The 26,776-nt window shown below is 41.0% G+C and overlaps 1 protein-coding gene across 4 annotated transcripts in view; it reads right to left on the bottom strand.

Moving 5' to 3' along the window:
* The window catches only part of FLT1 (fms related receptor tyrosine kinase 1), a 171,041-nt gene that overhangs the window by 70,040 nt on the left and 74,225 nt on the right, over positions 1 to 26,776 (bottom strand). For 3 of the 4 annotated variants that reach the window (XM_027590840.2, XM_027590841.2, XM_027590842.2), the window contains exons 11-14: positions 21,229 to 21,343; positions 12,433 to 12,541; positions 6,031 to 6,339; positions 1,154 to 1,300 (exon numbers count right to left, since the gene is read on the bottom strand). In XM_027590840.2, coding sequence (XP_027446641.1) covers positions 1,154 to 1,300; positions 6,031 to 6,339; positions 12,433 to 12,541; positions 21,229 to 21,343 — 680 coding nt within the window. Of the gene's footprint in view, positions 1 to 999; positions 1,071 to 1,153; positions 1,301 to 6,030; positions 6,340 to 12,432; positions 12,542 to 21,228; positions 21,344 to 26,776 lie in introns of those variants that run through there. The other variant, XM_027590843.2, reaches the window with a different exon arrangement.

Below are 26,776 nucleotides of genomic sequence, written 5' to 3'. Positions count from 1 at the left end.
AAACAGGGAAGTGATGTGCATCTTATCCAGCTGTGTGGAAAATAAGGTTCCAAGAGAGAAGAAAAAGAGGGGCAGAGATCAGTCAGGAGATGGTCAGGAGACAGATAATGAGCTCCTGAACCCAGAGAATGACAACAGGAGAGCGGAGGGAAGGATGGACTTGAGAAGTATTTCGTATTTAGTAGACATAACCTGCGCAGCCTGGTGAGAGATTAGAGAAGGACGAAGGGGAGGTCATCAGCTTCTGGTTTGGATGATGAAGTGAATGACGTCAGTATGAGAGGAGGCGCTGCTTGATGGAGAAAAATGATGTGAGGTGGTTAGTTTGGGACCAGCTTAGTGTAAGGCATTTCTGAGACATCTTAAAATTGGAGATCTTCTACCACCACCCCCCTTCTGTGCATCACACTCAAATGGAGATTTCGTTTTGCATGGAGAACTCACATTCAAGGACCATTCCATAGTGCTAGTCATTTGATTTGGGTTGTTGGGATGTTGCAAATAAATGGTCCAATTTTATTTTTCATGTAAATGGAATTATTAAGCAAAATCATAAATAAGTTTATTTTAATCCTATTTAATGACAAAATTATGAGGCAAGCAACAGACAGCATTGATACATACTGATTTAAGTCTAGTTGTTCTTAAATATATTTTTTCTTGAAAGAAAATTAACACGTGACCATTAGGCTTTCTTACCAGTATTCTATCATTTAAAATATTTTCTTAAATTTTAATTAAAAATTAAAATGAAGAAAATATTCTTCATTTTAATGCACTTATTATCAATTTAAAAGATTATACAACTTCTCTGGACTTCCTCTCTAGACCAGATGTTCAAAGCTTTGCTGTACCTCAAACCAAGGCATGAACTCACTTGCCCTGTTGTCACGTTGAAGAGACATGATGTCTGCTCTTACCATTTCTTTATGAATGCACCACTTACAGCAGATTCTGTATGGCTCTTTCTACATGGTTCGGCACATGGGGTGCCTAAGGACGGGCTCAAGCTCCTCACTTAAAGTTGCTATCAGCATGAACCAGAACTGTACTGGCAAGAGGTTCTAGAACTACGGGAGAGAGGTGAGAGGAATGTTGAGGGAAGAAGAGAATGAGGAGAAAGAGTGATTTCAAGGAAAACAAAATCTCTTACCGGGTTCTTCTTGGATTTTGTGGTTGTTTTTAAACCAGGTTATCTGAGGCTCTGGGACACCAGTAGCATGACAGTCCAATGTGGTGGAGCTGCTGATAGCCACTGTGTGGTCGCTGAGGTTTCGCAGGAGGTGTGGGGCTTCCTGATCTAGTGAATAAAGAAAGGGGATTGTTATTACCGGTCACTTGTATTCCTTTGTTATATATGCACATCAACACTTGACGTATATAAACAGCAAAACTCCACCGTAAGGTTCCATTCGTATTTTGTTCCCTCAATTTTTCTTCTCTGGGTAACCTGCTTCATCTTTAGGAAGTTCTAACGTACTGAAATTTGTTAGAACACGGAGTAAAATTGAGAACAAAATTCTGTAGGATTCAGTATCATGGGTGTTGCCTGGCCACCTAGTTTTCTTCCTTTCTGTGAGAGAAGCTTTTCGGAAACCTAAGGATTTCGCATCCTATTCAAGGAACTAAAAAGGAAACCCACGATTTGGGATAGAGGCTTATAATGAATTTTTACCCAAAGATACCCTATTACAGCGATGAGCTAATGTAATTTTGCACATATTTTTATCAATGTGTTTGTGAGGGCATGTCTGTGTTACTCAGCCATCAGTAACCTGAAGTGTGAGACAGCAGACCAAACAGGAGAATTTCTTGAACTTTGCAAGCTTTATTGATTATTTCCGTCCTCCATCCCCTCCCCAGTGCAAGCAACCAAAGGATTAATTCAAGAGGCAGAGGCTTCGATTTGTAGTTTTTGCACTATATAATAGTACAAATATTGTATTTTATATTATTTTCTCTTAAAAACATACAAATATGATACAATACAATTTATTTTAATAAAATGCCAACCAATATAGTACAACAAAATGAATTTCATACATTAAGATGCAATACATTACAACATTAAAATCCCACATTGGAACAGCAGTACCCCCAAGGCCCCAGCGAGTACAGTGTCTCTGTTTAACGAAGTAGTCAGTCCTGCTGATGTGTATACATTCTAGTTAGGCGAGTGCTGGATTGGTAGCTGGAGCTTCCAAGGTAAAAGAATAAAGACACCTCCTAACGTCCTTCCCACCCTCCCGAGTCATCCTCTTCACCCCCTCTTGTTGCACATCCTGGAACAGAAATCAGAAGAGGTTTGGCGTGACTTACACATTCTGCGCCATTGGCTTCAGTTATACAGACTGAGCTGTCTCTGACCATTTTGGATTTCCTCATTTATTGTACTAACACTGTGAAAGCAGCTTAGGAGTGATTACCAGGCTAAGGGGTGACACACTGCAGGGGCTTTGACACGGATGTCCCTGCAGGATGCTGCCGACGCCCCAAACCTTTCTCTTTTTATTCCTGCAGGGAAACTCTGAGGATTAGCATTCATGCAAGCAATTTTGAAATCTCAGGTTAAAAAGTATAGTATCATATAACTTTTACAGCATGCTGACAGGGCAGAACATGGCAGGGTGACTCTGTTCAGAGGAACAGCTTTCTCATTAAATTCTGATTTCCAAAGCGCATCACTAGTTCTTTCCTCATTTTATACAAAATGAAATCTTGAAGGCTAAGAAGAGCGTTGAAAGGAGAGCCCTGATTTAGAAACTCTTCAAATGCAGCATGGAATGAGTGACCACAGCGGCCCTTTTGCTCTCCGTCAATGTAACCTTCTAGTCTGTTCTGCACCCCGAGGCAGAACCATTTCAACATTTCTGTGTTTGCACTCTGTGCAGTCTGTCAAATGGTCTTTCCTAATTACAGATGCAGCCAGGTATCAAAATCTTCAGTTCTGATAACTTTTCACAAGCTTGATTGTTACAATTTTGACATTTTTACACAGTAAAGATTCCAAACGTATCGGTGAAACATGACAAGATAATGAAGAACAGTGTCATATTACTATTTAGTGTCTATTACAGTGGCAAGTCAAATTTGACATATCTCATTTAAAACTCAGACACAGTTCATGGAGTTATATTTTAATAGCTGCCCCTACCACATTGACTATTTCCCATGTGCTCAATATGATAAAATGATCTATCATTGCCCACAGGGCTTATTATAAAAAGGAAGCCTGAATATAGGGCTTGCAACACCCATATAATTTTCATAGCTACAGACTATAGCATCATCAACATAGACAGCATTTGACCTCCCTGACAGGTGTACTGGAAAACACTTATATGTAAGAGAACAGTTTATTTTAACAGAAATGTCATGAGAACTCCCAAAGGCCCTATCTGCCCTAGACAAACTTCAGACAAGAGAAGCAGCAAAAAGGCTGCAGAATAAACATAGGACTCTCAATTAAATACAAAGTTCATATAAACATGTCTGAAAAACACAGTATTATATTTTTCCTGGTACCCATTTCTGAAAAAAAAAAAAAAAAAATGCTCTCCTACGTGAGATTTTTTTGATTGGTTTCTAAATGACCGATCAACCAAGGAATCGTTTTATCAATTCCCCTTTATACTTCACAATCTGTTTTGACATTTTAGGTAAGAAAGGCACATCAAACCCTTATTATCAACCCTAAGTTATCCGATGGAAATAGGTAGCTGCTTTCCGAAACTTAACAAAGTGGAGGTGATCCCTTCAAGTGGAGAAAATCAGAATTAACAGAGTATTTCTGCTGGTTATCAATAGCCAAAGATAACGCCCCACCAGGTTCTTCTTTCAGCTTTCAGTGTTATGGCCACAAAGATCTGCCAGGTCTCATAAATACATAGTTTCTCATCTTCACTTGGACTGGGGGACTGAGGAACCAGCCTCATGTCCTCTACTCCAACTCAATCATTCTCCATCTTAGACTCTTCTTTCTCTCTCTTCTTTCCCCATTAACCTCCCCTTCCTCCACACCTCAGAGAGGGACCAAAACAAAACAGGACCCACCCAATTGATTTTCCTCTTTGAAACTCTTTGGAAGGATGAATTACACAGCAAACAATTAATTACTCTGTGGAATTCTTAAAATCATCTCTTGGAAGTACTTAGAATCCTCTCCTGTAAATACTAACACCCTTCCCCTCCCTGCAAAAATCGCAGTCGCAGTTTTAAGGGGGAAAGAAATGATAGCTTCTGCGTGTCTGCTTCAGCCTTTTTTCAGCACCAATCCCTCAACCATCCCATTTGCTTTTTCAGCTTTAGTAAAAATGGGAGTCCCCTCGATCTGTGGTACTAAGGCATTGTTTACTGAAGGAACATGCTGACTTAGAATGAACAAAGACGCCACGCAAAAGAACCATAGGTAAAATTTCAAGATACAATTGATTATTCTTTCCTCCGGGCTGACAACTTCCAGGTTACTAATTGTTTTCAGAGCATTTGGGGCTCCATAAAACTGGCATTCTGGGGAAATGCTATTGTTTACTCTTTCACACTTGACAAAAGCAATTCCCACGTGAAAGACAAGTTTAGCCGTGGGACAGAGTCTGTTACCTAAAGGAGGAAACAGTCTGGTGAGTTCCCAAGCCTGAAAAGTTGTCATATTGTCACCTTCTATTGAGTTGCCCAGCCACTGTGTTCTCAGCCAGGGCTATTTTGGTCACTGTGGCTTGTTTTCCAATAGTTCACGCAAGGCACATATAATGATCAATCATAAATGAAAACAACAGAACAATGCATAGTAAATTGGTGAAAAAGTCACTTTCCCTTCAAACGCGAGCTGGAGAGAGGAGATTTCCATCTCTCCCGATTGAAAAATGGTGTGTATATTAAATGGCTCTGAAGTCTTCTGTAGTTTTGCCATTTCTTAATCCCCATAAAAATCCTATTAACATTTGCATATGGGGAAAGTGGACTTCTTTTAATGGGCAAATCTTAGATTTACATTTAGAAGAATGCATTCAACCTTCGGTCACAAGAGCCTTGATTTCCTTTATAAGCTGATTGTGGTATGTCTTTGAATGCCATCAATTAGATAGGAGAGAGTTCTTTAAAAGAATAACCAGGGGACAAATCTAAGTAAGGCGAAGGCATGATGCACATATTTTCAGATGCGGTCAGTAGCTGTAGAGTCCACTCAGGGGCAGTGAGGGGGGAAGCCTGCACTGCCAATCGGCTGGCTGCCCAGAGCGCACAGGCGCAGGACGTGGCCTTGTCCTGGGTGGGCATTCTGAATTCATACTGTGATAAAGCTTTAATACCTCTGGATTACACCGACATCTTGCACTCCTGGGGCCCATTTTAGAAGCTCCAGTTTAAGATTAATGTGCTTAATGTAAAAAAAAAAAAAGCATTTTCAAATAAATAAGCATTATAACTTGCTATCCAGGTGCTATTTACAAATCGAGAGCAGATGAAATAGTACAAAATAAAACCAAGCAGAGGTCCAATAAGAGTCTCAAATTCAACTGTACTCATTCTGAGCTGGAAAATTAACTTATTCATGTCCATCTTTGGCAGAAAGCATTTTTGTTTAAATTATTCAGTTTGCGTAGCTTCAAAACTTAAAAATACAAAGAGGTTGGCATCAAAGTGGGAGGAAAGGATCAGTCCCAAGTTGTTGTTTATCAGGCAGGAGAAGACAGCAAAGAGCAAAAACAGAGAATGCACTGCAGGGATCCTCCAAATCCAAACGCGCACCAAGTTGGCCCCAGAGAGCAGAGCCCTCAGCCTGAGTGGGGAGCCCAGAGCTGGGACCTTGGGAGCTCATTATCACTCCTATCATCTCCAAACTCATTTTGGGAGGAGCATCTCCTCTGAGCCAGAAAGTTAGCAACAGTGACAACAAATCAAGATGATATGAGACAACTGTTACTTTTTAATGAGTCCTTTAATGTTTTACATTATTTTGTGTGGTACAATCATTCCTTGTGCTTTTAAATTTGGAGATCCGAGAGAAAACAGCCTTTTTGTTGCAGTGCTCACCTCTAATTGTAACTTCTTTCTTCTGAAGGATTTCTTCCCCTGTGTATATGTTCCTGGCTCTGCAGGCATAGGTGCCTGAATCTTCCAGGGAAACGTTCTTGATGGTGACATTGAGAGTGACGGAGTACTCTTTAGTGATGGCCATTTTTTGCTTGCTGATGCTGTGGTGCATTGTTCGGTTTTTAACTGTCCGCAGCAAAATCCAAGTAATGTCTCTGTATAAGAACTTGTTAACTGTGCAAGACAGTTTCAGGTCCTCTCCTTCCGTAGGCATTTTTTCCAAGTTAACATGAAATCCATTTGGCACGTCTGTAAAATAAGAATAAAGAACTTCAGTTCAGTTCATGGAGAAATCAGTGTCTCCTCTGGAGATCGTCACAGAGCTTAAGAACCGTTCCGACACAAATTCTCTCAGCGTCAGCATTAAAAGGGTGAGTATTTATCTTTTCGTGTCAGGGGAACTGATCAAACCCACGTAGGAACCAACTAAGTTCGTTCTGTCAGAAGCGAGGCAGCAGGTGCCAAACAGGCTGTTTATTGGGATGGGACGTTTCCCCTGTTTGTGCCACGTGGCTTTTCAAGGTGGAATTTGTTTTACACCTTGGGGTGATAGCCACATTCCCCATTTCCGTAATACATCTAGAACTTCTACCAGTGGGTGAGTGGGCAAAATAGGGAAGTCCTAAAAGAGCGACCTGTACGAAAAACCAAGGGTGGTGTTATGGTCAGACTTATTCAAGAGTAAGTTGTGACCAGGTGAGAAGAGGAAGTCCCAGGTACATGGTAGGAGACTTCAGTCCTGCCAGTCAGTACCACTTTAATCCTAGACTTTTCCAATTAAAAAAAACCCAACCGATTTCCCCAGTTTCCAAAAAGTGGACCGACAGTACCCCCTCTGGCTGCTGTACCACCCCCTCGCCTGCTCTTGGCGGGCACCGTGGGCAGAGAAGAGCCGCGTTCCTTGCTCAGGTCCCCTTTCACGGTGATCGTTCTACTCAGACATAAAAGAACAAAATGCCAACTAATCTGGGAGAGTTGCCTCATTTCAGAAGTGGGGGCAAGGGGAGGGGGAAATAATTTTTAAAAAATCATATTTTCTCTCAATAACATAGTAAAGGTTTTCAGAAGGTGAATATGCCATTCAAAGCCACTTCTCTCCTGTCAATCCCCAGCTAACCTTCATTTCCGTCTCCAGCAACACCTCGTGAGCTCTCCTCCTCAGCTTTCTTACCCTGGACTGTCACTTAGCTTTTGTGCTCTGAGTTCCCTAAGTCTCATTTTGGACCATTTCCCCAGAGGATTAAAAAAAAAAAAAAAAATCATTGGTTACTGGCCCCGAATTGACCCGCTCCCAAAACCCTCCCATTGCTTGTTAGTGGTGTATCTGTATTGAGCAAAGAATTTGGGCCAACATTTTACAAAGTACTTTGAAGATGAAAAGCACTATGTTCTGCTATTATTATTATTATCCGTTGCACACAAAGCTATAAAGAAACCTTTAAACCTTAAGGGGACAATAGTCCAAAATTAGATATCATATCAACTCTTTCCTAAATCTGACTTTGCTTGTTTTTCTGATTTTTCTGGGCTTTGGCTTTATTATAAAGTGTCACGTCTGAAGAAATGCCAAAGTATTCATTTGAAACCTGGGGGCAGGGGTAGCAGTGGCTTATGAAGCTGTCAGTGGTTGGAGAGAGAGGAGACCAGCAGAGGTTTTCCTGCTTTTAAAATGAATATCTAAGAATGTGCCAGAAGATGCAGAAGCAGCTGACAGTCATTTTTAACACAACAATAAGGTGTCAGAAATAGCCCCTCTAATTCAGCATCTTTTTATATTTGGGACATTTTCCAAGCCTGCGGCGGAGTGAAACGTCAACCATCAACTTTTACACAGATACCCGAAGTATTGTGTACGGACTGCAGTCAAATCATTTCTTCCAAGGCCATACATAGGCTTTCCATTTATTATGAGGTCCCGTCCTGGTGGTTAGAACCCAAGCGAGCCCAAGTAACACCACTGAGATCATGTAGAGTTTCTATTTACTTTAGTGATTTGAAACTTCCTGTGGAAATAGCTCACAGGTTTCCTGATGGAAGATTTTGTTTATCTTTGCCAAGCACCACCAGGAATCTCAAAATAAAGTGCATTTAGTGACACTGGGAAACCAGGGAGATAAGGCAGTGTGCTGTTCCTGTTTCACCCTTGGTAATTGCTAACACACCCATAGTCATGCGGAGTGCCCGCAAACAGCAAAAACACACAGGAAAAGAAAAGAACCAACTAGGTTCTGAGGTCTGCTGCTCATATGGGGGACACTGTTGGTGAAGTTAGTTTGGTTCATGTTACCAGACAGCCTCTTAGAAATGATTGTCCATTTCTCAGGATAACTCCATTGGCCTTCTCTTTTGAGCCACGGAACATGATAAATAAAATGTCCTAACACTAGTTAATGAATCCAGAGGGATTTTTCCTTTTAATTCATGTGGTTTTTTTTTTTTAGCCTGGTACAAAAACAGACCCAAAGAATTGCCTTCTAACAAAGTGAAAGTAAGAAATCTTCCCACACTTAAGTATCTGTGGCAGATTTAGCACAATCCTCAGCACTAACACTCATCCCCTGTGACGCATAGCACATCCGTGGCATCTTAGGAGGTATTGTGGAGAAGAAGCAATCTTTGCTCAGAAGAGAGACTCAATTTAGGGTTAGGTGCAAAGAGTAATCACTGACACAGGTGCATATTTGGGGGGGCGCATATTGACTTAGTTGGATCAACTCTGAATTAAGTTCATGAAACAGATAAGCACAGAAATTAACACGCTGAGAGGTGTCTCATTTGTCAGGAGGTAATAAACAAGGCTTTCCTTCTACTGAAGAACAGAAATAACATTCTCTAAGAGGTGAGTGGTTACTAGAAAGTTTTGCTTGTTTCAAGTAGATACTACCTACAAGTGAATGCCGAAGTTTAGAGTAGAAGCAGTGGAGAATTCTAAAGGCCACAGCTAACTTGTTTTCATCAGTTTGGAAGGCAACCTGAGTGAGTTGTTATTATATTTTAAGGAAGGGGCAACATGCATGACAAATCCAGATCTTTTGATATAGAGGAGTTAAACTTTAGATCTTTTAAAGCAGTCCTTGCATGCGCTCAAGCATAAACGCCGAGTAAACGTACATTCACTTTTCAGAAAATACACGTGTAAGGAGCAACATTCCTAAGAGAATCTAGTTTTATCTCCAGTGAGAATAAATCTCGTGACAAAGATTTAAGTAAGAAAAAGGTAGTAATTAGTTAAAAAAATAATTAATGTAACAAATTAATCTATGATTACCAAAAACTAGAACTTTTCAGGATTGGTAGGAAAGAATTCAGAGCAATTATATTCCATTTCAGGGTAAGATTAAAGCTCTTGAATTTCTAGAGGAAAAGCATCATAAGCCTCAAGTGTGTACGTCTGAATTGAATTCTCACAGCTCCTTTCTACAGACAAGCCTTGAGATCTAGAAAAGCTTTCAACCATTCCATGGTTATACATTGTATAATGTGGTAGGAGGGAATCTGTCTGCATTGCAGCTTTGTCAATAAGACAGCCACACACAGACATGCAGTAATGCCGAGCTCAGTGGGGCAGGCTAGATACTCGTGCTGCAGTTAAGGCTGGGTATCCGTTCATCTTTCTTGGGGACTCTGAATAATAAGGAAATGAGCACAACAACATCCCCCTCTACTCTTGGTACCTCCTCTTCCAGTACTGCCTTCAGACCCAGGCAAGAGGGGTCCCTGTTCTGGGCCTTTCGATGGCTCTACTCCAGCTATCCCCCTCCTCACAATATAGAGTCTGTGGGGTCAAGAAAGCATGCCACCTCCACTTCCATATCTTGCTTGAGGTCCTTGGGATCCCAGAATTCCCTGTAAAGATGATCCCGAGTCTGCTTCCAGACTGTCAAAGTCCTCTTCCCTAGGTTTGTCCTCCTGAGGTCAGACTGCTCGTAGGTATGCACACTTCTAGATCTCAGGGAAAACTGTTAGTCAGGAATGTGGGCAGCGCTTGGATATGTGGGCTGTGGAGACCATACATATGGGTGCAGTAGTGGGACGGAGCCAGGAGTCGAAGGAGAAGATGGGGGGGCAGTTCCTTCTGTACCTCCAGGCATTGCCACGTTCTGTGGTGGAGCTGTGAGTAGTCCCAGAGTCTAAATTTGCACCTCACCTCTCAGGTCATCATGGAGGTATATTTGTCCATGAGAAGCTGAAACATAACAGCTAAATGAAACATAACTGAAGCTCATTTAGAACTTGTGAAGTGGTTAGATGTATAGTTTGTGGACCTCCATTGGTACTCTTGCATTGGCTCTGAAAATGTCAAGGCAAGCCTGTCCTCTGCTTTTTACCTGTTCAAATTTTATGCCCTCCTCCCCTAGGTTGACCTTGGCCCTTACTTCTCAGAGACTTAAAGCTCCACTGTACACACAGTATCCACTGGCCACGTGTGGCTACTGAGCACTTAAAATGTGGTTAGTGTGACTGAAGAACTGAATTTTATTAAATTAATTTTATCTCAATTAATTTAAAATGTAAAAACAGGCAGTGTAATACTTTGAATACACTGACTGCATGTTGAAATGGTATTTTGGATATACTGGGTTAAATAAAATTAATTTTACTTTTTATTTTTTTAAAAAACGTAGCTTTGCTAGAAAATTTTATTTTTAAGATTTTATTTATTTATTCATGAAAGACAGAGAGAGAGAGAGAGAGAGAGGCAGAGGGAGAAGCAGGCTCCCAAGGAGCAGGGAGCCCGACATGGGACTCGATCCCAGGACCCTGGGATCATGACCTGAGCCGAAGACAGACGCTTAACCATCCGAGCCACCCAGGCGCCCTTGCTAGAAAATTTTAAATTACATGTGTGGCTTGTATTTCTATTAGACAGCATCGGCTTAGCGTTGGTAAATTCATCTGCCACATTACTTCTGCCTACGCCTTTTGATATTAGGGTACAGATAACACTTCTTTTTTATGTTAAAACTGTCTTCCTATAAAGACAGGGCTTCCTTGATAATCTGTTCAAGTGCTCAGTGCAGAGCTGAACTGTTCTAATTAATAGTTAGTGCTCATTAAACCTGTGTAAACTTGCTGAATGTTCAGAACGGGAGCTGCTCAATCTTTTATACTTTCAGTCATACATACAGTCATTATGGATTTGGATAGGAACTTGTTTGCAACCAAATGTAAAGGACAGTCCAAATCTTTGTTCCTAATTAGTCCAAATCATCCGAGATTGGTTAGAGAACCAGTATGTGTGAAATTGCTATTTGGATTTGGAGAATCCTTCTCCAAATAAAGGACTTTTCCTATGTGGAATGGATGTAGAGACAATCTCCCTTCCACTCCTTGTAAGGAGGAGGGGGGCTGCCTTGGTCTCGGGTGGCTCTGGCATGTCCCTTTGCACCTCTCCAAACCCCATTTCCTGACTTGCAAAGTTCGAGGGCTATCATGCTGAATAGCCTCTCAAGTCTCTTTCAGCTCTGACATTCCGTGAGAATCTACCTCAGGAGATCTCCCACGACCCAGCTTCTCTGAGGATTGGCTAACTTGCCGGAAGGCTCCCTGTGATCCGACAACCCGTATGCCTCATGGAATCAGACCTACCTATGTCTTTCTAGAGAACTCTAGGCAACTGCTGCAGCCTGCCCCATGCAGTGCGAAGTTTCCAGAAAGCTGGCACACTGCCCGGGTTTCCTCAGAAAATTGGGGGAGTGCGGAGCCAGGCAATTGTTTTTACACTTTGAGCTACTTACTTCCTTCCTGTACCCGCGGAGGGACATAGGGGGTACCATTTGTGTACCTTGGAAGTTTTAAGATTTGCAGAGACCATCATATTGAAGGCTAAAAAATGTGTAAATGCTACCCCAAAACCACATTAATTACTGTCAACAAACTCAGTTTCAGGTTTCTACAGGAGAGCCTAATTCCTCAAAAGTAGAAATTACTTAAGTTGTGAGACAATTAGCTTCTCGGCTTCAAAAACAAAAACCTATCGTCATAGGTTTGGTGTCCCTGATTGTTACTGAACGACTTCTATGTACCAGACCCTGTGACAGGTACTGAAAGGAGTTCAAAAATGAACATGACAAGATCCTAAATTCACGATCCAGCCTGGGAGGGAGATGTACGCACATAGTTCTAGAAGGGAACTCGGAGAAAGAACTTGTTCAGAGATCCAGTGATGTTGCAGAATCCTATTCCTGAGAGCAAGGATGAAGGTGCTCAAAGTTTAACAATTCTATGGAAGTTTTTAAAAATAAAAATCCCTCAAGCCAAAAGTGCACTAAGAACAAACAGAATTGAAAAGACAGTGAGGTCACCAGGCTATCTTTGTTGAGTATAGGATATACGGCTTACCTGTGATATAAAAGCTTATGTTTCTTTCCACAGATCCTACTTTATTGGAAGCCATGCAACTGTAGATTCCAGAAATTCTAGAGTCAGCCACAACCAAGGTGCTAGCCGTCTGTAAAAGAAAAGGAAACTTCAGCTAGAGCAAAGAGCTATTTGAACATCCCTAAGATTATTCTTCTAAAGGTTGAAATGATTCAGCTATTCCATTCATTCGACAAGGCTAGTATTGCACGCATGGCGGTTACCAGAAGGCTCTCCCTTTGCGGAGCCCCAGCAAGAATGGAAAAATAACAGGAAAGCAGGTCCTCAGGAGACCGGGGGCTATGACATCCGACTTGTATGAGGGTTTCAGGCTTATTTATCTCGTGCTGCTGGCGTAACAATTACAGACCTGGAGCTGAGATGCGGGACTGCACGTCCTACTCCGTGAGGTGGTCAGTTCCACGTCAATGAGAGGAACAGGTGAGGCTGAGAGCTTCCCTTTTGTTTGGATGACCTGAGACTATGGATGCCATTTGGTAACAGGAGGTTTCTTTGCTGTTTGCGTCTGTAATGGGCGTGTTAAGTGAGCAAGGACAGAAGAGAAAGGTTGGCCAAACCATTTCTTTTATGTACTCAAAGAATGGAGCACTGCAGCTCCCAAGGTGCAGAAGCTCTGGAAAGCTAAGGCTGTCCTGTGTGTTTATAAATGACTTAATTTCTCAGTCGGCCAACCCCCAACCTAGAAAACGAAGACATAGACTGTGAATACAATATCGTTTCATGGGATTTTCGTGCTGCTATTTGACACAGGAGCCCTTGAAGGAAACACTAGTGGTCACATTTTGTGTGAGCTGGGAATTGCTTTCTAAACTGTGATGTCTCACAGAGTAATGAAACACAAACTTGTACGGCACGAAGACTCTGCTGTCTTCTTTTAAAGACAAAAATTAGTAAAATGGAACCGGTTGTTGAGAGTTTTAAAATCTAACCCAGCCTTGCAAAATTGTAATGCATCCTTTCTATGAAACAAATGAAAAGGGAAGTTAAGTTTCTAGTATTTTTTTTTTAAGTGTATCCAGTTACTTATAAATTGTTGCAGCTTATCTCCTAGAACACAAATGACTGGTCATTGGCTTTGAAATTAGAGAGGCTTGCTGATGCTTCCAGACAGAATGGAGTGTCCTAGCTGAAGTAGAATTAGGTCAAGTGACTTACAGGCTAATGTAATATATAGGTGGAAATGTGACAGTCGGCTTTCTAAGATGATGAACCCCGATTCTACAAAGGGTCCCAGCATTCTTCTGAGTTGCTAATGGGCTAATTAAGCACTTATGTTCTCATATCCCAGCCAATAAATTATTTGTCTTTAATCTACAGATCAAGAACACTGAAAAAAATACACTCCTCATTTTTTCATCCAGCAAGCTTATTGCTCCAAATTCTCTGTAATTTTCACTATGATATAGTGTATATTACGTGATGTCTCCTCTTCTGTTTCTTGGATCTGTTTAATTACATCTTTTCATATATCCTCTGTGAATTATTGAAATTACTGGAAATGAAAGTGTCTGCAGTATGTGGCAATTTTCATTCAACTTAGCAGGCATTTACTGAGCGTTTATCAAGGTATGGTGCAGATGTTGTAGGGGAAACAGATGATGAATGGGACACAACCCCTATTCTTAACCTTGAATAGTCCTTGGAGGACTACTTTAAGGTGACAGAATTTTCCTGCTTGAAGATCAAATATGTATTGTTCTCTCTTTTGCAGAGAAACACTCTCATGGAGGTAAATGACCAGTAGAGGAGATCATGAAAGAGCTCAGGTGTCTCTTTCCCTATGTGAATTAATCTTTATAAGAGGTGGGAAATACAAGGAAATTCTAGCCAGGATATTTCTTTTAATTATTGCACCCACCACTTAAGAGCCATGGAAGAAAATGGCAGTAGTTAGAAGAGAAGCTTGTAGGTAGCAGTGTGAAAGGAAGTGTTAGCTCGTGGCGGCTGGGACAATTCAGACCATCAAGTCAGACACTGACTTCTTTATTTGGTCTCTGCAAACTTGGGCTCAGATGCTTGGAAGCAATATGCAACAAGTTCAGACCCAGGGGACACCAATAAAGGCCCCCCAGCTCAAGCACAGCTTTTCTTACGACGTCAGCTCTCAAATGTTTATCCTCAGGGGCCTCAGCAGAGTCTTATCTACATTCTTTGATTTGCTGCTCAGTAAATAAGTGAGAAACTCATTTCTGTTTGTCCCGAGGATGTTTGATATGAGGGACAGCTACTGCCTGAATCTGAAAGTTGCGTCTGTGTTTCTATTAAAATTATTTTGATTTCACTGGACTTAAAACAAGTGAGCACCAGAACTGGGCTCTGTGGCAAGGGGAAGGAAATTCAGATGTGCACATATGCCACAGTTAGGATCTGTGCAGGCAATCGGGGGATGATTCCAATAAACAGTCGGGAGAGCTCAGAACTTTTTGTATAATCACAGAATGAAACTGAGACACCTAGAACTGAAAGGAATCCAGGCCACAGGATGCGCCATGGAGATACGAATGTATTTGAATCTCTCCTATTTTGCTTGAATGACCCCTTCCCAAACCAAGAGCTTACCCGTAGGTAAGCCTGCTCCAGAACTCACCTCTCCCAAATTTCCATTAAAATTGGATGAGAAAATGACATTGATGGGAGTTTACATTATTTCTTTGTTTCTGGGTGCCTTTATGTAGCCCTTGCTATGCGCCAGACGGCATGTGAGGCAATATCTAGCCTGTCGCTGGGCAGGCTAACTATGCAACTGTAGGTAAAAGGGTCATTATACTCTAAGCTGGGACTTTAATTTCCTCCTCCCTATAGCCCTGTGAGGTAGGTATATTACCCTTGATCTCTACATGAAACTGCTTCTTGCCTTAAAACTCTTTAAACTGAATGGCACAGATCTATTGGTAGAGTTCCATCTAGTCTTTGAATTGAGTTCTTTCTTAATGGGCAGAGATGGGTCACATAAGCTAAAATGCTACTATGTACAGAAATACTAGTTTCTCTCTTATTATTTCACATAAGCTGCAAGCTATTTTTCAACTGATACATTGTTATAAGGTTTGAGAATATGACCGACGAATGAAAAAGTTATAAGGAAGGAAATTTAAAAATAAGATGAAATTAATATCCTATGATCAACTTTATTAAAAATTATCTGATTTCTAGAGCACTTTTTTCCAGAAAATATATTTTTAACTTAGAAACTAAAACATATTTTCATGACAAAAGATATTTATTTGATAATTGAAGTATAAACATTATAGGGTCAGAAAAAGCTCAAATGTGAGTTGTGGGTGAGTGTGGTTTTTCTGCACAGGAGACAACTTCTCTTAGGACAGCAAGTCTAAACGCAGAAATCTTCTGAGTAAAAGGGACAAACCCATTCCCCAGTGCTCGTAACCAAATACTATTGTTTCAAAGGGGGAAAAGATGAAAATAGCCTAACAGTTGGAACACGAAATATTAACTTAATACTTTAAAAGAGGAAGTGCCAAGAATTTGAGTAGTTACATGTGTTTGAAATTATCATTTAGAAGGTGCACCAAAAGAAATTCTCAAGGATGTCTGCTTGTCTTCTATAATTAGTTTTCATTTGCCATAATTGTTTTTTAGCTCTGAACATACACTTTGGGGGTGCCTTGTCTTGCCCTGCCAGGACCTCAAGGATTTAGATATTAGAAATAGACCCTTAAGGTCATTCTCTGTGTTCTTTTGTATGACCCAAGAACGCTGATGAAATCTGTCGTCAGGTACTGTAAGTTGGGAAGTTATTCAGACCCCTTCCTTCCTTCCCTTTCCCTACGCATTAGTAATTCCCTACCACAATGAGGTTTCAACCTCATGGGTGAGAATATTTTGATGGGATGATGTGTAATTCAGCCTAATTTCCAGAACTAGTTTTAAAAGGTCTAAATATGGACCCATGATTTTAATCTCGGGATGTTTCTAATATCGTTTCCTTTCAAGTGTGTCAGGGAGACATAAAAGTAGATATATCAAGGTCATGGAAGAATCTAAAATTAACCTCAGGTGGCACATTTGGGCCAAGTGATGGGAAAATAGAACACGAGAATTCGAAAAAATTGAGGCGTGTGGGAAATGAGACACAAACTGCAATTCTGTCATTAGTTTTAAGGTCACTGTCATGGATCAGTCTCGTATGGTAACCCTTCTCAGGGTAACCTCCAAACGGTGTCAATGGAAACGCTGCTAAAACGTTAAAATTGTCACAATTCTCCAGCCTCACAGAATGAATGCTGTAATATGTATTTCCTGAGTGTTTTTTCTAACACAGGGTTCCCTCTACTTCCTACTCCATAGCTACAAGCCCAAGAGTCTGGCAACTCCATTAAAGAATACTAAAACTCCGCATTTGCTATTAGCAACTCCAATTGATGACTCATTTTTCACAAATCTCGTCCAAAACTTGCCAATAAGGAAACTAAATTTTATTGTTCTCTGCACCCTTCTATGAGTCAAACAAACAAACAAACAAAAAACAAAGAAAAAAAAAGGAAATCCCTAGAATCTAACGGGGGCTCCAGTGGGACCTCTATTCCCCTGATCTGTGGGGGGTGTCACTGTGCAGGCCGACTATGTGACTGTAGTTAAAACGGTCCTGAGAGTCTAAGCTGCGACTTTAATATACTTCCTAAAAATGGACAGAAAAGAAAAGCAGTTTTAATTGTAAAGGAAAGACCAGCGCAAATAATTCTGAAATAGCAAAACTCCCATCTGTCATCATCATATTTTTTTCCTACATACACAGAGATAAACTAATAGATGCCAAAATTGTAAAAGTAGTAAATGCTTCTAAATTTCGGCCTTGAAATGATTAAAGAGAATCTATTACAGTTACAGCTTCTAAGAGGATAAGCCACATATACATGATATACATAGATATCAACTTTGTTAAGAATATTAAAAGCTTTTCAATGCAGGTAATTATTGAACAGTCTTCATTGTATATGATCACGATCAACTTGAGAACTGCCTTAGGGCATACATGACTATCATGTTTACAGGAACGGGCAAATGAAGGAGGACAAGTATTATTAGCTCCATCTTTTGGAGGAGGGAGCAGGTTCAGAGAGAGGGACGGATCCGCGTGTGGTTATACAAGATAGGAAGTCACAGAGCTTGACCCCAGGGCTCCTGGCTGCAGGTTGGTCAACATACATGCCCACTGTGTCTGGAGGTCCATATTTAAAACCTCTGCATAACTACAAAATTACAAGGCAATAAACTTCTTTCAAGCCGTGTGGAAAAACCTCAAGAAAGTTCCTTATCTCACTCGGGTCTTGTGACTTCACTCCCTCTGTGCTTTTCCAGGCAATTCTGTATTCCAGGTTGCTACTTTATGGTTCAGGCTAATCCGAAACCTCACCTGGCTTTTTCATTTTCCACTTTCTTTTCTATTGTATTTTTTGTGGCTAGGACGCCAAAATAGAATTAAAACTTACCATTGGAATTAGGCTCCTACATGTTTTTTTAAATATCCAGCAGTTAACAGTACATCTCCCTGATATGATCAGGAGAAGGTAAAACGAATTAACACATTCAGTGGCATCTTGAAGTTTTCTAGAATATTCTGTGACAACTTGCCTTCTACTGTGAGGCATTCCCATTCTTTGAAAAGATGTGCTGTCACTCAAACTTTCAAGTTCATAGAATTTCCTCTTTTCTAAGGATTTCATTGAACTGCTCTCATCCATGGTTATCCATCATGGGACGTTTCAAACTACTGTTCATTTGTATTAGAGAAAAAGAATTGTAAACCACGACTGTAGTCAGAAAACCTTTTCTTAAATCCTTGACAAGTGATTTTTCATATTTTCATGGAAGTCATCACCATTTTAATTTCTGTACCTCATTGGAAGAGCTGTGGCTTTTGGACTAGGAAGACTTTGCTTTGAGTTTTTCGTCTGCCACATTTAAGCCGTGTGGCTTTGAGTTCATCTCATCACCCCTGTTTTTATCTTTAAAAAGTAGATAACCACTCTAGCTGGCCAGAATGACGATATGAGCGTATGTCGAAAAGTTTTACAGAACGAGGAAATCAGATGTTATTTGTTGTCATTGTTCAATCCTACGTGGGGGGGGGGGGGGAATGATGCTATCTACTTTGTTGCCTTCAAATGCAAAAAATACAGCTGAATACACAGATAACACAAGCATAACCACACTCAAGCAGACAGCACCCATACTAACGAGCCATTCCGAGTCAAGACATGCATGTATAAATAGACATTTTGGCAAGGGGTTGATAGGTTTTCACTTTTTAAACCATCACTACCCCTGTGCCTGGCAATAGATTTTAAAGTGTATTTTTCCCAAATTCAACCAAAGAAAAGTCTGAGGTCCATGAGATGTGCCTAGTTCACAAGGTATCTGCTATTGCTGAGGTTCAACGGAGGCCAGGGCAACAGCGAAGGAATGGTATGCAAGAGGGGACAGCAAAGGCCACCCACTCTAAAAAATGTGGGTTCCCAAAGTTCAGGGTCCCTCAGCTGCTCTGCAGATCCACTGCCTGCACAGTTTCTACCCAGGCACTCGGGGGCAAGAGGACCAGTGCTAACATGAAGCCCGCGAGATTTGCTGTGAGTAATCAAGTCCTTGTATCTGACCCACAAGTAGCAGGTCTTCAACCACAAAACATAAAACTGGAACAGGCCTACCTGTTAGCCTGAAAGTAGGGTACAATCTCAGAGCCTTTGCAGTTCTTGGCACCTTTTTTAGAGGAGAAGTTGAATCTTCCAAAATTGGTCAAAGGGTACAAAGTTTCAGTGATGCTAGATGAGTAAGTCCTAGAGATCCACCGTTCAGCGTAGTACTTGTAGTGAACAGCGCTGTGTTGTATACATTTGCTATGTGTTATCATTAATTCATTGATTCATTCACACTTCCTACATTCAGTGGGAGGAAACTTTTGGAGGCGATGGATAAGTCTGTAGCATTGACTGTACTGATGGTTTCGTGGGTGTATCTTTATCTCCAAAGTCATTATTAAACTGTACACATTAAATTTGTACAGCTTTTTGTATGTCAATCATACCTCAATAAAAATTTTTTAATACTAAAAAGAGTACCAGCAAAGATGTGTGCTAGATGCTCATTAGGTCAGGGAACTTTTTTTTTTTGGTTAGAAGTCTTTTTTTTTTTTTTTTGAATTGAGGTATAATTGATACATAACATTGTATTAGTTTCAAATGTAAGAAGGCATAAATGATTCAATATCTGTATATATTCAACCCAATCACCATAAGTACATTTAACATCTGTCATCATAGTTAAGCAAAATTTTTGTCTTATGATGAGAAGTATTAGCAAACTTTCAAATATGCAATTCAGTATTATTAACTATATTCACCATGTTGTACAATAATCCCCAGGACTTAGTTAGCTTATAACTGCAACTTCGTACCTTTTACCCCCTCCACTTATTCTTCACAACCCTTATCCCTGCCTCTGGCAACCACCATTCTGTGCTCTGTAATCTATAAGCTTGGGGTTTTGTTTCTTTTAGATTCCACATATAAATGAGATCATACGGTATTTGTCTTTTCTTTGCCTGACTTCTTTCACTTAGCTTAGTGCCCTCCAAGTCCATCCATGTCACAAATGGCAATTTCTTGTGGCTGAGTCATATTCCATTGTGTATATACATACCATACATCATTCATTCATTCATTCATTCATTCGATGGGCACTTAAGTTGCTTCCATATCTTGGTTATTATAAATAGTACTGCTATGAACAGGAGGGTACAGATATTTTTGAGTGTTTTTGTTTTTTTCTTCCTTCGTTTTCCACCCAGAAGTGGAATTGCTAGATGATAGGGTGGTTCTATTTTTAGTTTTTTGAGAAACCTCCAAAAACCTCCATGTTTTTTGTAACTGCTGTATAAATTTACAACCCACCAATAGTGCACAAAGATTCCCTTTTCTCCACATCCTCACCCATACTCATTATTTCTTGTCTTTTGGATAATGGCCATTCTAACAGGTGTCAGGCGATAGCTTCTTGTGCTTTTGATTTGTATTTCTTAGGTCAGGGAATCCTGATATACTCTAATGTGCTTGCATACCCTGGCTTAGGCTTTGCCCTTGTGAAGACAGAGGGAAAACAAGCTATTTTGTGAGATGGAAATATTCCATTTTAGACCTAAGTCTTGTATTAGCCTTTGCCTATTGGCTACCCACTTTATGTATGTCAGAGATACTCAGTCCTAGGTACGTGCTAGAATCTCCCAGGGAACTTTTATGAACCCCAGGCTCTACTCCAGAGATTCAAAAGTAAGAATAATTGGTGGAGTATTCTGATATTCAGCCAGGGTTGAAAGCCATTGGTATCTGAGAGGCGGCTCCCCCTCTTGCATTAGGACCTAGTATTCATGCCTTTGGAACTGGTGGGCCATTGGAGAAGAGAGTTTAAGCAGTCTCAGGGTATCTCTCCACAAACACATATCTCAGATCTTGTCTTCTCTCTGAACTTTTGTTTTGAGCATTTGAACTACTTCTGGTTCTAGTAAACCCAGAACTGGAAGCCAAGTGTGTGTTTTTAAAATAAATATCCCAGGGGCACCTGGGTGGATCAGTTGGCTAAGCATCTGACTTTGGCTCAGGTCATGATCTTGGGGTCCTGGGATCAAGTCTGCTGCTCGCTCTCCTTCTCTCTTTGCCCCTCCCCCTACTCGTGCTCTCGCTCACTCTCAAATAAAATCTTGAAAATAAAATTAAATATGCCAGTGCTTATTTTTGCAGACAATACCTTATTCTTTCCTTCTATTATTGCCGTGCGCTGAGTGATGCTCTCAATCCTGTTTCCTATGTTGCTGTCAGGATCCAGGACTAGGGACTCTTCATTATTGGAGCAAAAGTCATACCTATTTTTAAAAAAAGTAAGTCATCACTATATTGCTTTGTAGCATGGTCCGGCCCATGGTGACAGGTGAAATAAAAATCACTGGTTAAGTCCTGAGATAACAAAGATAACAAAACACATTTTCCTCTTTTCCTTAGATTTTTCCCCCATGTTCATCCCCACAACTTAAAAATAGAAAATATATTTTGCTTGCTCTGAAAGCAACCCACACCAGTATATCTCCATACATCCTTCCTGTTCTAAATGTTAAATACTAAGTAAAAATGCAAAAATTAGGAAATTTAATATCTAGATTTTAATTAGTTCCTAGCGGAGGAAACATGCAAACACGGGGGGGAAAAAAGAAGTTATATTAATGAATGGAAACCTCAAGGAAATAACAGCATTTCACATCTATAAAAGGTTGGTTTTAATCAGAATATTCCATTGTACAGCTAATTTTTTTCCAGGGCTATTAAGTGTATATGGAAACACACAGCATGAAGCAGTTATTAAATTCTTTTTCTTTCCAAGTTTTGGAGTATCATGAGAAGCTCTTTAACTGCTCAGACCTCAAAGTGTTTCTAAAATGATCTTTTCTGTTTCTAAAAGTCCACGAGATCTCTTGTTATATGAAACTAGCTAGTAAAGTACCATTTTAAAGAGAGAAGTTAGCATGTTCTCTCAAATACACGTTCTTATCAGCAAGCTTCTGTTTTCATTTGGCTTATTACTCAGATTTTGGTGGAAATAGTTATTAATCTCAACACTCACAAAACTGCTCCCAGACCAAACCCTGAATGTTCTGGTTTTTAGTGGAATCCTTTTTGCTCCCAAAGCTCCGATGACTGTATTGAAGAAAGCCCAGCTTCCTTGTCCAACAGTCAAGGCCATTCATAGTCCATTCCCCACCTAGAATTTGTGGTGAGCAGAGAATCTGCAGGGCTCTAATTTCTACTTGTCGTGGGCAGATTATGGGGATTTTCAAGCCAGGAGGAATTTCCCAGCCCAATTTCCAGAGAGAATGAGTGGTTGATCTTAGGTAGCCAAGGCGGCCATCATTTATAGAAGATGACAGGGAGAGAATAAAATAAGCCGAGGAAGAAGGTAGGATAGATGAGATTGTGAAGACCAGGAAAATGTCCTGTGATCATCCCTCTATGGTCCTTGAGCTAGACTCCAGGACTCCAGACTGTTAAACCACTGAGTCCTCCTGGGTGGTGTCCTCTCCTGCCGTGTCATGTCCGCCCCCAGAGCTTTCCCCATGTTCTAAGTGGCCCCACTGGACCAGCAGCTCCAGGGGACCACATCTACTATACACTCTGTCCTCATGTCACAGCAAGGGCCGAGCGTGTCACTGGCACGCTATGAATACCTGTTAATATACACACAGGCACGGGGGACTGATATGCTGTTTCTAGCAAGAGCTTTCATTTGTTTTCATTGTTCGTTATTTTCAAACATCTTGGTAATCACAGCCCTAGTGTAATAAAGCCCCATATACCCATCACCCAGATTTAACAGTTTTCCAGATTTTGCCACAGTTGTTTTGTCTATCCTTATTTCTTTCCATCTTTCTCTTTTGTGAAGTATTTTAAAGCAAATCTCAGATGTCATTTCAGCCCTACATACTTCAGGGCATATCCCTAAAAGAATGCACATTTTCTAAGATAACAACAAGGCCATTATTACACCTAACTGTACCCACTCCCTATACCAGATTTCCCCAAATGTTGGCAAAAATGTCTCTCTTTTACAGTTAGATGATAAGATTTTAAATAAGAAAGTATAATGAGGACAGGCCATTCCTTAAGGAATTTATGCAATTTCTTTTTTTCTTTTTTTTTAAAGATTTTATTTATTTGAGAGACAGAGAGCACGAGAGGGAAGAGGGTCAGAGGGAGAAGCAGACTCCCCGCCGAGCAGGGAGCCCGATGCGGGACTCGATCCCGGGACTCCAGGATCATGACCTGAGCCGAAGGCAGTCGCCCAACCAACTGAGCCACCCAGGCGCCCGGAATTTATGCAATTTCTACTAGATATTCTTTATAGTCATCAGGTAAAATAAGTGAACGTTTTAACTGTTACTGATTAGTAGAGGAAAATGAACCCAAGAGAAATTATATACTTTCTCCTTTACTTGAAACACTGTAATGTTATAGTTTAGAAATCCTAAGTCATTCTGCTATTTTTCATTGTCTGTTCTCTGGACTGTTACAGCCATACCTCGAACCGCCTTTTGACCTCAGGTCCTTCACACACGCTCAGGACCACATGAGTATAGCCAATGCATACATGCCTTACAGGTAGATGGGGTCTATCACACACGTGCACACCTGTATTGGACACGTGCGTGTGTACTTGGCATTGTGCCGTCAAACAGCTGATATTCTCTTGTATCTGGAAAAGAAGCTTTTAATTTCATTCTTTTTCCCCCAAAGAAGTGAAAAAGATAAACGGATGCCTCAGACAGAGATCTTAATTGCATACTCTTGATCTTCAGGAAAGGCAAAGAAATATGTGCGAGTACAGCGAGTCTAGGCATTTCCCAAGGGAAGTGCAGTCTGCTGCCCAAGTTCACGCGGGGCTGTCAACCTCTGACCCCCACCCCCGCCCCCAGAGGCGGCTGCTGGCGGCACAAGCCCTATGGAAACTATAGGCTAGACTCACGGCAAGGTCCTCCCAGTGCAAAGGACAGATTCTGTGGCCATTTTCTAATTTGGGGACTGTTTTGTTTTTTTTTTTTCCCCCTCTTTGTAATTGGAACCATAAAAATAGAATGTCATTTAGGAGCCTGACTATATAACAGCACTTGAAAAGAGATTTAGGGGGAGGGGAATTTGCCTAAGCCTTAAGAATACATCAAGCTCTTAAGGAAGTAGATTGTGCCATGTTTGAAGATGCAAAGATAATCACTGTGCTGGGAACCGTCTTGAGGGGGGAGGAAGCCGAACAACAAGAGGAAAGCAGCGTTCACTCCTGATTTCGCACAGGAAGCCCACAGCACCTCCTGCCAAAGGGAGATAAGAAAGCTCCCAGGCACTATTCTGGACAAGGCCACTGTTATCAGCTTCAGCTCCACGCGGTCCTCTCCAAGCTCCAAGCCTCTGTCCCTTGCCTAATGAGCTTTCGGACTCCTACCTCCATTTGCATACAGCACGACAAATACAATAGAACCGAGGTATTTATAACCATTGAGACGCAAAAAATTTCCGGGGTAAGGGTGTACTCCATGTCATCTCATCAGTTGCGGAGTTGAAACAAATTGGTTTGGGACTAGAGATTGGTAATAAATAAGTTAAAACAAAACAGCCAATTATATATCCAACACATGGAGCTGAGACCCTACGTGTGACATGTCAGTCTAACTCCAGGTAGGAGCCGTCTGTGGGGCTCTCCCACCTGGTCTAAGTAACCAGGCTGCGGCTTTCCACACGTAATGGGAAAACACCAGCCTCCATAGATGTAGGTGACATTACAGACCTGCAAGCTTTGGGTTGATTTTTCCTGTAGTCGGGATGGATTTGCCCTAGTCCCTTCACAGTCGTAAATATTTGTCTCCTCTGTGACGAAAGACAGATGAGGCAGTCTGGGGCCACAGACAAAGGCAAAGCCAACACTGAGGTCAAACCTACAATCTCAACTGCCAGTCCTAACAGGCAAGCTAACCAGCCATGGGCTATAATAATTGTAATCTACACCATGCAATCTTATACTCTATTATAATAAGGGTATTTTCTACATGCTAAGCACCGTGCTAAGTGATTCATATACTCTATCTCATTAATCCACACAACTTCCTAAAAAGTAGTTTCTATCATCCCCCCTTTAAGGGATGGGGAAATTGAAGATTAGAGAGGTTAAGTAAATTACCCAAGGTTAAACAGCTAATAAATGGCAGAGGCAGAATTTGTTATCAGTGCTGGCTCATTCCAGAATCTGTGCGCTTAACCCTTACCCCACATGCAACATAACATCCATGTAATATCACATACCGAGAGATTATTATACTTCAGTGCTTCTTTGTATGTAGGAAAAAAAGGATTCTCCAACATTCACTACCCCAATTCTATTACTGCACTGGGGATTTAATGTGTTTTTTTTTTTAAGCCCTTTCTGCAATAAAGCTTCCTTCCAAAATATGGCAAACAACACTTATCACACACCGAAATGTATTAAACGCTCAAAGTGTGCACACTGCAGAATTACAGTTTAAATTAGAGCTCCCTTTGTCATCCCAGTCTCTGAACCCAGTTCCCACTCACCTTCATAAATCCTTTGGATTGCCTTTACAGGAAATGCCAGGCAGAGTGCACCCAAAGGTACCCTTTGGTGTTCACCTGGGCTTTTTCTTAGTGCTGGCTTTGAACAGTTCTGATTTTCAGACTTTGTTCATTCCTCCTGCTTTGCTGTCCCCTCCCCCTACCTCAAACGCAGAGCTCACACTTTCTTTTCTTTAGAGGGTGGATGGTTGCATCTGGTGGAATCAGAAGGAAGCATCCAGCTGGGTGAGCTTTAGCCATTGATGGTTAGTATCTGTGTATTCTTTGAAGTGGCCTTCACTGAGCCTTTCTAGAAACTGACCATCTGTTTAGTGCCTGTTATGATACCCACGCCTCCTGGAGATACCCAGTAGGACTTCTCATTTCTTAAATGATTTCTAGCAAATTCTAGACGGTCTACTCCATAGCCTGAATCTCAAGATAAAGAGATTTTTTTTTTTTTGGCTTGCCTTTCATCCCTTGATAAATAAATGATATTAAGCTGATCTTTCTTTCAACATTTCTGTTCTGCTAAAGCCTGACTCTCGGTTGGCTGAAGGGAAACTGGCTGTTACTAATGTGTCAGGCCTGGGCTGGCGAGGCTATCCACATTTAATTCTCACAGTCCCCCTTCGGTGAAGCAGACATTATAGTGCCCATTTCAAAAATCATTTTACAACAAAGGAAACCAAGACTCAGAAAAACCAAATGCTTTGCTCAGACTCACAGAGAAAGTAGCAGACCTAGGATCAGAACCCAGATATACTCCACTTTTTCCAGCACGCCAGAATTCAGCCCATCACACAGGATGAATTCTGTTCCCCGGGAACCTCCCCAAACCTTTATCACCAACCTTCACAGGGTGAATCTGGCTCGGAGTCACAGGTTGGATGAAAACTCTGTGGTCCTCTGAATCAAACTGGTACAAAGTCAGACACCAGGAGAAAGTGAAAAATTAGCTTTCAAGAGGAGAAGTAGCACCCAGTCCTTTGGTGGAGGGGGAAAGGGCAGAGGCATATTTTATAATTACATTTTTGACATAAATTCTGGTTTGTTCTGATCATCAAAATGTCTTGATGCTAAAATTATAAGAACTCTTAGGCTCCTACTGGCTGATGAAGTTTATCATTTAAAAAAATCTTGCGGTGAAATAACAAATCCAACTTTCATCACAATTCTTCTTTCCCTATAAC

The sequence above is a fragment of the Zalophus californianus genome, chromosome 3, assembly GCF_009762305.2.
Source record: "Zalophus californianus isolate mZalCal1 chromosome 3, mZalCal1.pri.v2, whole genome shotgun sequence".
NCBI classification, from domain to species: domain Eukaryota; kingdom Metazoa; phylum Chordata; class Mammalia; order Carnivora; family Otariidae; genus Zalophus; species Zalophus californianus.
Note: the sequence above shows the minus strand (reverse complement) of the source record. Positions and strands in the feature narration are given on the sequence as shown.